The 13,153-nt window shown below is 35.4% G+C and overlaps 1 protein-coding gene across 2 annotated transcripts in view; it reads left to right on the plus strand.

Annotated features, from left to right (window-relative positions):
- CD4H9orf85 (chromosome D4 C9orf85 homolog) overlaps nt 1–13,153 on the plus strand; it is a 106,411-nt gene that overhangs the window by 56,675 nt on the left and 36,583 nt on the right. Inside the window, exons 3-4 of one of the 2 annotated variants that reach the window (XM_042913581.1) lie at nt 7,646–7,759; nt 8,278–8,679. The exons of the other annotated variant lie outside the window; for it this stretch is intronic. Coding sequence (XP_042769515.1) covers nt 7,646–7,759; nt 8,278–8,425 — 262 coding nt within the window. The 3' untranslated portion in view covers nt 8,426–8,679. Of the gene's footprint in view, nt 1–7,645; nt 7,760–8,277; nt 8,680–13,153 lie in introns of those variants that run through there. 2 annotated transcript variants of the gene reach the window in all.

Here is a 13,153-nt window from a genome sequence, read left to right on the forward strand (position 1 = left end):
TTGGGGAATGGCGGGGGGGGGGGGGGGGGGGGGGGGGTCTTTTCTTTGCAGTTGTGAGTACACCTGGTAATTTTTCTCTTAGTCTTTCAGTCCCTTTTGGAAAGCACATGGTCAGATGTATCTTGGATTTTATGCTCACTGAGGGATCATGCTTGGTTATTTAGGAAGAAACCTTATACAGGAGTCTTAAGATCGGCAGCCATCCTAATGACATGTACAGCCATCCTGTGCCCTAGAAGAATACAGGTATTAAAAGAATAGGTAAGAGGTGCCTGGGTGGCTCAGTTGGTTAAGCATCCAGCTTCAGCTCAGGTTGTGGTCTTGTGGTTCGAGTTCAAGTCCCGTGTCGGTCTCTGAGCCTGGAGCCTGCTTTGGATTCTGTGTCTCCCTCTCTCTCTGCCCCTCCCCTGCTCATGCTCTGTCTCTTTCTCTTTCTCTCTCAAAAATAAATAAACATTAAAAAAAAAAAAAAAAGAATAGGTAAAATAGAGAGGGCCTGATTTCTGAACCCAGTGCCATTACAGTCAGTTATTTATTTTGAGAGAGAGAGTAAGAGCAAGCTCAAGCAGGGGAGAGGCAGAGAGAAAGGGAGAGAGAGGATCCCAAGCAGGTTCCACACTCAGTGTGGAGCCCGATGCAGGCTCCATCTCACGACTCTTGGATCATGACCTAACCAAAAATCAAGAGTGGGACACTCAACTGACTGAGCCACCCAGGTGCCCCTTATCAGGAATTTTTGATCATGATTTTGTTGTAGTTAACAAATAGGCTCACAAATATTTTCTCCTGTGTTTTCTTTTAGAAGTTGCATGATTCTTGGTTTTATATTTGGGCTTATGAACCATTTCCTATTAATTTTATGAATATCCAGTTGTTATAGCATCATTTGTTGAAAGGACTGTTTTTTCTCCATTGAATTCCCTTTGTACTGTGCTGAAAATCTTTTGATTGTATATGTATGGATCTATTTCTTTTTTTTTTTTTTTAATTTTTTTTTTTAACGTTTTATTTATTTTTGAGACAGAGAGAGACAGAGCATGAACGGGGGAGGGTCAGAGAGAGAGGGAGACACAGAATCCGAAACAGGCTCCAGGCTCCGAGCTGTCAGCACAGAGCCCGACGCGGGGCCCGAACTCACAGACCGCGAGATCATGACCTGAGCCGAAGTCGGCCGCTTAACCGACTAAGCCACCCAGGCGCCCCAGTATGGATCTATTTCTAGATTCTGTTTTGTCCCATTGATCCATGTGTCTATCCTTTCACCAATACTACACTGACTTGATTACTGCAGTGTTTCAGTAAGTCTTGAAATCCAATCATGAGTCTTCCCACCTGGTTTTCTTTTTCAAAATTATTTTGTCAGTTATAGTTTTTTTTTGCCGTTTTCTTATAACTCTTAGAATCAGTCTGTCAATTTCTACAGAAAGACATTGGTCATTGCTAGAACACAGAGTTTATTTTTGTTTACTGACCATATATACTATGACTTTAATAAACTCATGTTTTATTTATTTACTTTTTAGAAAGATTTTATTTTTAAGTAATCTTTACACCCAGTGTGGGACTCAAACTCAAAACCTAGAGATCAAGAGTCGCATTCTGTACCGACTGAGCCAGCCAGGCGCTCCCTCCCTTTTTATTTCTAATACTTATTTAGTTAATTCATTGGGATTTTCTATATAGACAATGATTTAAAAAAATAAAGACAGTTTTATTTCTTGCTTTCCAATCTGTATGCTACTGTATTTCTTTTTTGCCTTTATTGCACTGCTTAGGACCCCCAGTATGTTTTTGAAAAGGAATGATGAGGGCCTGTATTCTTTCCCTGTTCCTGATCTTATAAGGAAGATATTCATTCTTTCATCATTAAATATGATGTTAGCTGTAATTTCTTTGTAGATGCTTTTTATCAGTTTGAAGAAGTTTCCTTTATAGTTTGCTGAGAGTTTTTATCATGCATTGATGTTACTTTAATGCTTTTTCTGTGTCTATTGAGATCAATAAATGGGTTTTCTTCCTTAGAACATCAATTCAGTGAATTATATTAATTGATTTTAATATATTTTTTTACTGTTTATTTTTATTTTTGAGAGAGAGTGTGAGCGGGGCAGGAGCAGGGGCAGAGAGAGGGAGACAGAATCAGAAGCAGGCACCAGGCTCCATCTGTCAGCATAGTGCCAGATGTGGGGCTTGAACTCACTAACCACAAGGTCATGACCTGGGCTGAAGTCGATACTTAACCGACTGAGCCACCCAGGCGCCCCTTCATTGATTTTAATAGTGAATCAACCTTGCGTGCCCTTGGATAAAGCCTACTTGGTCATGATGTATACCCTTTCTGAAATGTGATAAATTTCATTTGCTAACATTTTGTTATAGATTTTTACATCTGTGTTCATTAGAAATACCAGTCTGTAATTTTGTCTTTGTGTTATCACAATATTAGGGCCTCATCACATGTGTTGAGAACTTTTCCTTCCTATTTTGTTTTCTGAAAGGACTTGTGTAATTAGTTTTTTTTTTAATTAGTGCTATTTCTTGTTTTGATAGTGTGCCTTTTCAGAAATGTGTCTGTATCAGTAGAGGTTGTTAGATTTATGTGCATCGAGTTGTTCGCCAAATTCTCTTATTGTTCTTTTAATATCTGTTAGATTTACCTAGTGCTGTCCCTTCTTTCATTCCTGATACTGGTAATTTGTCTCCTTTCTTTTATCATCGTCAGTCTGGCCATGTGTTTATGAATTATATTAATTTTTTAAAAGCATCTCCTTTTGGTTTTATCGATTTTCTCTTTCTGTTTTCAATTTTATTGATTTTTTTAAAAAAGTAAACTCTACTTCCAGTGTGGGGCCTCAAGTCAGGACCCCAAGGTCAAGAGTTACATGGTCTACTGACTGAGCCAGCCAGGCACCCCTCAATTTCATTGATTTTGGTTTGTATTGACATTGCTTCCTTCCATTTGTTTGCTTTGAGTTTACACTTTTTCCCAGGTGCCCCCCTCCCTGCTTTCTTAAAGTAGAAGTTCAGATAGTTCTTCTTGTTTAATATAAACATTTAATTATATAAATTTCTGAAGAATATTTTAGCTTTGTTCTATACATTTCAGTGCTGTGTTTTCATTGTCATTCAGTCAAAATATTTTCTAATTTCCCTCGTGACTTCCTCTTTGACCTGCATGTTATTTAGGAATGTTTTGTTTAATTTCTGGATATAAGGGCATTTTGCAGATGTTTTTCTGTGTACTGATTAATTTCATTATGGTAAAAGAACAAATTTCAGGTTAAAAATTTTTTTTAATTTGTTTTAATTTTTTTTTTAATTTATGGCTGAGAATATGGTCTGTCTTGGAGCATGCTCCACGTGTATTTAAAGAGAATATATTGCTCTTGTTGGGTGGAGTGCTCTATAAATGTTAATTTGGTTGATACAGGCTTCTATCAACCAGGTGTTCTATAACTTCATTGATTTTTTTGCATACTTGTTCCATCAATTACAGAAAGAGAAGTGTTGAAGTCCCTAATTATACTTATGGATTTTTCTATTTCTCTTTTTATCAATAGTTTGCCTCATTTATTTTAACACCCTGTTGTTAGGTGCCTAAACATTTAAGATTATGATGTGTGTGTGTGTTTTTATTAAATTTTGTATCTAGTGTTTATTTTTTTTTGAGAGACAGAGAACAAACAGGGGAGGGACAGAGAGAGAGGGAGACACCGAATCCGAAGCAGACTCCATGCTCCGGGCTGTCAGCACAGATTGGGCTCGAACTCACGAACTGTGAGATCCTGACCTGAGCCAACGTCAGTTGCTTAACCAACTGAGCCACCCAGGCACCCCGATTATTGGGTGTTTTTTAAAAATTGATCCCTTTATTGTCATGTAATAACCATTTCTATACCTGGCAATTTTCTTTGAAGTATATTTTGATAATAATATATTGACTACGGCTTTCTGGTTTTTTTTTTTTATATGTTTATTTATTTTGAGAGAGAGGGAAGAGAGAGAACGCAAGCAGGGGAGAGGCAGAGAGAGAGGAGCAAGAATCCCAAGCAGGCCCTGCTCTGTTGCACAGAGCCCGATGCAAAGCTCAGTCTCACAAACCTCGAGATCATGACGTGAGCCAAAATCAAGAGTCAGAGGCTTAACTGACTGAGCCACCCAGGTGCCCCTCCAGTTTTCTGTTGATTAGTAGTTGCATGGTTTTTTACCTTGTCCTACTTTTAACTGTCTATATGTTTCTGTTTAAAGTGGATTTCTGCTATCTTTTGTCTTTCATTCCAAGATTTTATTTCTAGCACTTACGTTTGACTTTTAAAAATACCTTTATGAAGATTTAACTCACACACCATCCTCTTCCATTTGAAGTGTATAATTCAGTTGCTTTTAGTATATGATAGAGTTGTGCAATCATCACCACAACCAATTTTGAACATTTTCATCATCTCAGAAAGAAACCCCATGCCCATTAGTAGTCAATCTGCATTTTCCCCCCAAACACCCCTACTCTTGCTTTCTGGCTCTATCACTTTGCCTATTTTGAACATTTCATATAAACAGAATCATATAGCATGCAGTGTTTTGTGGCTGGCTTCCTAGCATAATTTTTTCAAGCATGTGGTAACATTTATCAGTACTTAATTGTTTTTTTATTACTAAGTACTCCACTGTAGAGCTATGCATCTCATTTAGCCGCTATTCATTACTTGATGGACATTTAGATTGTTTCCATTCTTTTGGCTATTAACAAATAATGTTGCTGTCAACATTCATGTACAAGTTTTTGTATGCATGTATATTTTCATTTCTTTTCTTTTTTTTTTTTTTAATTTTTTTAACATTTATTTATTTTTGAGACAGAGAGAGACAGAGCATGAATGGGGGAGGGTCAGAGAGAGAGAGACACAGAATCTGAAACAGGCTCCAGGCTCCGAGCTGTCAGCACAGAGCCCGACGCAGGGCTCAAACTCACGGACCGTGATACCATGACCTGAGCCGAAGTCGGCCGCTTAACCAACTGAGCCACCCAGGCGCCCCTATATTTTCATTTCTTATGTATGTATGTATGTATGTATGTATGTATGTATGTATGTGTGTGGAGTATTGTTTGTTCTTGGCTCCTTTGTTGTAAATTAAAAAAAAATTTTTTTTAATGTTTATTTATTTTTGAGAAAAAGAGAGTGTGAATGGGGGAAGGGCAGAGAGAGAGAGGGAGACACTGAATCCAAAACAGTCTCCAGGCTCTGAGCCATCAGCACAGAGCCTGATGTGGGGCTCAAATCCACGAATCATGAGGTCATGACCTGAGCTGAAGTCTGACGCTTAACAAACTGAGCCACCCAGGTGCCCCTCCTTTGTTGTAAATTAATTGACCATATATATGTGCTTTTATTTCTGGGCTGTCAACTCTGTTCTACTGATTTATGCATTTGTTTTTATGTCCACACCATACTGTTTTGATTACTGTGGCTTTGTAATATAGTTTGAAGTCAAGAAGTGTGATGCCTCTAGCTTTGTTCTTTCTCAGGATTGCTTTGACACTTTGAGGTCTTTTGTGGCTCCATTTACATTTTAGGATTATTTTATTTTTGTGAGAAATGTTTTTGGAACTTTGGTAGGCATTGCATTGAATCTGTAGATTGCTTTGGGTAGTGTGGACATTTTAACAATATTATACAGATATGTACAGAACATTCCACCTAAAAACAACAGAATACACTTTTCTTCTCAAGTACATGTGGAACACTCTTCAGGATAGATCCTATGTTAGGCCACCAAACAAATCTTAAAAATTTAAGAAGAGTGAAATCATATCAAGTACCTTTTTCAACCACAGCAGTATAAAAGTAGAAATAAATTACAAGAACAAAAGTGTAAACCTCAGTAATTTGTGGAAAGTAAACAACTACTGAACAACCAATGGGTCAAAGAAGAAATAGAAAGAGAAAACAAAACCAAACACCTTGAGACAAATGAAAATGGAAAGAGAACACACCATAACATATGAGATATAGCAGTAGTTATAAGAGGGACGTTCATAGCAATAAATGTTTACATCAAGAAATAAGAAAACTTAACCTAATTTTACATCTCAAGGAACTGGAAAAAGAAGAACAAATGAGCCAAACTTAGTGGAAGGAAGGAGATAACAAAGAACAGAGCAGGAAAAAAGTGAAATAGAAAGGAAAAAGACAATAGGAAAGATCAATAAAACTAAGAACTGTTTCTTTGAAAAGATAAACAAAATTGACAAATCTTGAGCTCAACTCACCCAGTAGAAAAGAGAAAGGACTCAAATAAAATCGGAAGTAAAACAGAAGTTACAATTGATACCACAGAAATACAAAAGATCCTAAGAGACTACATGAACAAATGTATGCCAACAAGTTGGAAAACCTGTAAGAAATGGATAAATTTCTAGAAACATACAACCTTTCAAGACTGAATCTTAAAGAAATAGAAAATCTTAACAGACTGATTACTAGTAAGGAGATTGAATTAATAATCAAAAGTCTCTCCCAAAACAAAAGTCCAAGACCAGACAGTTTTACTGGTGAATTCTGCCAACATTTAAAGAATTAACACCAATTCTTCTCAAACTATTCCAAAATATAGAAAAGAAGAGAACACTTCCAAACTCATTTTATGAGGCCAATATCACTCTGATAACAAAACCAGACAGGGATGTCAGAAGAAAAGAAAATTGCTGGCCTGTATCCCTGATGCACACAGATGCAAAAATTCTCAACAAAATATTAGCAGACCAAATTCAATGATACATGAAAAGGATCATACAACATGATCAAGTGGAACTTATTCTAGGGATGCAGGGGTAGTTTGACATCTCTGAATCAAAGTGATATACTACATTAATAAAATGAAAGGTGAAAATATTATGTTCATCTCAGTAAATGCAGAAAAAGCATTTGACAAAATTCAACATCTGTTTATGATAAAAACTCTCAACAAACTGGGTAGAGGAAACATACCTCAATGTAATAAAGGTTGTATATGATAAACCCATAACTAACATTAGACTCAATAGAGAAAAGCTGGAAGCTTTTCCTCTAAGATCAGGAACAAGATGAAGATACCTTTTCTTGCCACTTTTATTCAACATAGTACTAGAAGTCATAGCCAGAGTAATTAGACAAGAAAAAGAAATAAAAGGCATCCAAATAGGAAAGGAAGAACTAAAACTGTCACTATTTGCAGATGAAATTTTTAAAAATTTATTTAAGTATCTCTACACCCAACGTGGGCCTCAAACTTACAACCCTGAGATCAAGAGTCTCAGGCTCTTAGACTGAGCCATCCAGGTGCCCGTGCAGATGACATTTTTAAAAGCTTTAAGAAAGAAGATAAATCTAGGGTGCCTAGCTGGCTCAGTAGGTGGAGTATGTAATTTTGATCTCGAGGACATGAATTCAAGCCTCACTTTGAGCATAGAGCTTACTTAAAAAATAACAAACTGTTATTTAGAAATGCTATATAATGCAATAAATTGACATAAGATAAGTGAGATTGAAATATAGGAGTTTTGATTTTTAGGCTTTTCACTTATACATTTAGCTGCACCCCCTCATTTCAGCAGATAAATCTTAGGAAATTAGTAAAAAATAATACTTGATTTTTTTTCCACTTGTAGTGTTAAATGTTTACAAAAAGCAGTGAAAGATTCTTATCACATAATGTGTAGACCATGTGCCTGTGAACTTGAAGTTTGTGCAAAATGTGGAAAGAAAGAAGACATTGTTATTCCGTGAGTATTTTTTTTTTCATGTCTGGGATTTACTCTTTTAGTAATTGATAAGTGGATTTTCTTTCAAGGAAACATTCAGTAGCTCTAAGAGTCTTAAGGTGCAGTCTATCACACCAGTTTAGATTCTTTCCTTCTACCTAACAAGAAAAAAGTCTTAATTATTCATTAAAATTTTCTATCATTACAGTAAAAATAAAACTTTATATTTTTAGGAAATGGAAATATTTATCCATAAGGCTTACATTCATCACTCATCACAGAAGAATTCATTCATTATATAACTGCTTTTCTTTAGTGGACATCATATATTAATTTCTTTGAGGCTATTTTGTTGACAATAATATTATAATTGGTTGGATCTTGACTGATACTAGTCTTCAAAGATCTTTTACTCTATACTTATTTTTTTAGGCTCCTCCTAATCAGGAAATGTAGTATAAAGTTCTTGTCACTCTATAGTTAAATAATGAAAGCCTGAGAAATAAATAGAAGTTTTAATTTTTTTTTTTCAATTTTAGGTTTAATAAAGAACCAGAAAAGACAGAAAATCCTGAAAGTAATCTACGTTCCAACCCTAGAAGTTGCAGAAGAAATGAAGAAGAAAGTGATGATGATTTAGATTTTGATATTGATTTAGATGACACAAAAGACAATCAAGGGGATTAATATATTCAAAGTCAGTTTGAAAACATGAAATTCCGAGCAACTTTTGACTTTTGAGGGTTTTACACAAAAATACTGTGAAATCCTAATGAGAAAAATAGCAAAAACCTATATAGAAAACAGGCAAAATTCACACATGGACTATATAACTTATGCATGATACTTGGATAATTATGAAACTTTCATTTAGTGTTTTCTTAGAATACATTTTTTTAAAAAAGTTTTTTAATGTTTATTTTTGAGACAGGGAGAGACAGAGCACAAATTGGGGAGGGCAAAGAGAGAGGGACACACAGAATCTGAAGCAGACTCCAGGCTCTGAGCTGTCAGAATAGAGCCCAACACGGGGCTCGAACTCACAAACTATGAGATCATGACCTGAGCTGAAATCAGACACTTCACCAACTGACTCAGCCACCCAGGCGCCCCTCTTATAATACACTTTTAAGTAGCATATGCCAGAGTACCTGCCAAAGTGAATATTAGGTTATCATATTGCAGTTCAAGGGAATTATTTAGAAGAATGTGCTACCTAATATCAAACTAAACAAGATTCAGAATTGTTACTTGTGTAAGAACTATCTCATGGAAAAATCAGATGATATAACTGTAGTGCAAGCTTCAAAAATTGGTCCTCAGCACCTTTTGATACATTGATCCCAAGTAAATGACCCACATAACAAAGTCCCTTTACTTAAAGTTTGCTTATAAAAGACTTGTTATTTATTTTTTGTAATAATGTTTAATAAGTGTATTTAAGCAGTTTTTCTTGAAAGTATTTTTACATACTGGGTCACATTTTTTAACCTTTCTTCTTTTGTGAAATATACATACAGAAAAAAATATATAAAATACATATGTGTAATTTAATAAATAATTATAAGAAACATACATGTCTCCAGATGAAGAAACTACTTTTAAACAATATAAATTAGTTTTGTCTGATTTTTAGTCTTTTTTATGTTTTTATTTTGAAAAATCTCAAACCCAAAGAAAACAGCAAACTAGTATAATGAAACCTTGTGTATTCTTCCCGTAGATTCACAATTGATCTGTTACATTTTCATTATATCTCATTAGGTATTAGATACATATTTTATTTCCTGAACCATTCGAAAATAAGTGGCAGACATTGGATTTGAACTTTATATGAACAGACTTATACATGCATGTTATTTTGTATCTCTTTATAATGAAATAAAGAACATGGATGTGAAATTGATCCATATTGTTGTAAAAGCTTTAATTTGTTCATTTTGCAATACTGTGTTTTATTCCATCGTCTTAACATACTACAATTTATTTATCCTCTCTAATGCTGAGGGACATTTGAGTTATTTTAAAAATTTCCTAGTACAAATAATACTGCTGTGACCATTGTTACATGTGTTTCTTGGTATAAATTTTCATTAGATGTATATTTAGTAGCGGCACAGGCCATCCAGCTATGTACATCTTCAGGATTACTGTATAATGCCAAGCTATTTTTCCAGAAGAATTGTTATCTCCTTTCCCCACAGCAATTTATTAGAGTTCCAGTTCTCTGTATCCTTTTTAACTAACACTTGATCTTTACATTTCTGTCAGTTTGATAAGTGTGTAATATGTCTTTGTCTTATTAATTTTATAATTTATATGTATATGTATGCATGTATATGTTACACACACACACACACACACACACACACACACACACACACACACCACATCTTTTTGTCCATTCATCTATGGATGAACATTTAGGTTGCTTCCACATCTTGGCTATTGTCAATAGTACTGCAATAAACATAGGGGAGCATATATCTTTTCAAATTAGTGTTTTGGGTAAATACCCAGTAGTGGAATTACTGGATCATATGGTGTTTCTATTTTTTTAGTTTTTGAGGACTCTTCATACGGTTGCATAGTGGTTGTACCAACTGATGTTCCCATGAACAGTACACAAGAGTTCCCTTTTCTCCACATCCTCACCTTGCTGTTTGTCTTTTTGAGGGTAGTCCTTCTGACAGGCTATGAGATGATGTCTCATTGTGGCTTTGATTTGCATCAAAGTCATGGTGCATGGTTAGTGATGTCGAGCATCTTTTCATGTGTCTCTTGGCCGTCTGTGTGTCTTCTTTGGAAAAATGTCTATTCAAACCCTCTTCCCATTTTTAATGGCTTTTTTTGTTTAAAAATATAAAATCTTATTAAAACGTTGAGGAAAATGGAGACATAAATGGAGGAAGAGAAAAATAAGTGGAAAGAGATACCGTATTCATGCTGGAGAAAGAGATACCGTATTCATGGTGAGGAAGTCTCAGTATTCTAAGGTTACAATTTTGCAGAAAGTTTCCCATAATTTTGTGGGCTTACCTTTTTGCATACAAAATTATTTTCTGGCTGAGGTAACTTTTGTGGTTAAAGAGCCAACTAAATTAATTATTAGACCTAGCATAAATTCTTTCCCATCTGAATAAGTTATAAATCCTCAGATTACCTTCTTAGGAGAGAAATTTAACAAAGAGCATCACCTAGTGACATATCCTAATATCTGCATTTCTGTCTTTAGTGGTAAGAAAGGTTTTGCCTTGTTTTTTTTAAGCAAACATAAACTTCATTGTTACATTTAGTTCATTTATATTTTTTAGGAAGTATTTTGTACAATCTAAAAATTTCTTTTCATTGGAACTCAGCATGGGTCTAAATCCTGCTGTATCATTTACTAAGCTGTATGTCATGGTACAAACCAGTTAATCTTTCTGTGCCTTGGTTTTCATGAGGTTGATAGGAGGATTAAATGCATTAATATGTGAAATGCCTAGAACCTATAAGAACACTATGCAATTGATGCTATTATTGCTACTGTTTGATTATATGTATAAATTGGTAATGGATTAGTAATTATTAATAATGGAGAAAGCAATTTAGTTGTTTGCCTACATTCTACAAGTTGCATATATATAAATATCTATAATGTAATATATATAAAAATTCCATATGTATGTGTGTGTGTGTGTATATATATGTATATATATATAGACAGAGAGAGAGAGAGAGAATGCAGAATGTATATGTATGGAATCCTGTTAGTTGCAAATCCATGTTAACTGGTTTCAGGGTCTGTTTTTTAACTACTGAGCTACTGTACCAGTCTTAATCACATTTCAAAAGCAGTTCCAAAGGTAAATAGAGAAAACTGTATTAGATGGAGGACATGGCATGAACTTACTTGGTGACTAAAAAGGCTTAGAATAATGACAATATAATAATAGCATTCATTCGTTCAACAAATAATCGTTGAGCACCTATGTGTGCAGGGCCCTGTTCAAGATACGTGGGGTACAACAATGAACAAAACAAAGATCCTTATCATTTCAGAGATGACTTTTTAGTGGGTAGAGACAGACAATTAGCAATAAACGTAGGAAGTAAATTATATTAGAAGGTGAAAAGTGCTGTGGGAAAAAATAAGGAATGCTTGAGTGATTGGGGCTCTAAGAGCTTGGATAGCCTAGGGATGGGTGTACAAGTGGGTGGGAAGTGGGCTGTGATTTTTAAGTGAGGTGCCCAGAGTGACACATTGGGGAAGAATGTCCCAGGCAGAGGAGACAGCCACAATCTGGCAAGATTTTGCCAGATTTGTTCAAGGGACAGCAAGGAAGGAAAGAAAGGATTAAGTTGGAGAGTCATAAGCCATCAGGGAGGTAATGGATGGCCCGATCATGTGAAACCCGCTTTTGAGAGGTTTCTTTTTTATCTTTGGTTTTCAGCCATTTGACTATGAAATTTTGGTTCGTGCCTTAAGGTTTTCTTAGTTCTTCAAATCTGTTGGTCACTGTCCTTAAACTTGGAAAAAAATCAATTTGTAGGTTTTCCTTTCTAAATTTTTCTTAATTATTTTTTTTAAGTAAGCTCTACACCCAATGTGGGGCTTGAACTCAAGACCCCAAGATTAAGAGTCACATACTCTACTGACTGAGCCAGCTGAGTGCCCCCAGTTTGTATGTTTTCTATTAGCCTTTCTTGTCATTCATTAATTGTCTTCTAAATAAATAGGATTAAGGTGTTGAGTGTGCTTTTAAACCCAGCTAGTAAATTGTTAATTTCAAGATACTGGATTTTGTAGTTCTAAAATGTCCATTCAGTTCTTTTTTTTACTGATTGTAACTGTTGAAATGTTCCATGTTACCTATCTTGCATATCTTTTCCTCTTTTTTTCTTTGACATATTCATTACAGTTATTTAGAAACCCTTTTTTACTTTCATTTCTTTTATCTTGATTATTGGACACTTTCTCTTGCTTTGCACATCTAATAATTTTTATTGTATGCTAGAAATTGTGGATGGTATGTTATAGAGGCTTCCTCTAAAAAACAAATTACTGGTCACATCAACCTAGTCCTAACAGAACTTGGGTGTAGGCTTTACTGGGGTGGTCTGTTTCCGTTCGCACTTATTTCTAGAATTCCTTATTCCTATCTTCTTATTCCTCAAGTATGGCCTTTATTTTTGGAAATGTATTTCCTGCGATCTTAATGTGGGTAAGCTCAGACTCCAGCACTGTGTGACCTCTGTCATCTCTGCCTGGCTCTAAGCCTCTCAGCAGCTGTTCTCTGCTAGGACTCCTTCGCTTGTGCCCTGGCTGTGGCCAGCTTCAGAGACTAAGGAATGACCAGAGAAGCAGAAGGAGAACCAAGAAAGGGTATCCTCCTGGAAGGCAAGAGGCATGTGGATTAAGTGTGGAATGTA

The sequence above is a fragment of the Panthera leo genome, chromosome D4 (genome assembly GCF_018350215.1).
Source record: "Panthera leo isolate Ple1 chromosome D4, P.leo_Ple1_pat1.1, whole genome shotgun sequence".
Taxonomy (NCBI): domain Eukaryota; kingdom Metazoa; phylum Chordata; class Mammalia; order Carnivora; family Felidae; genus Panthera; species Panthera leo.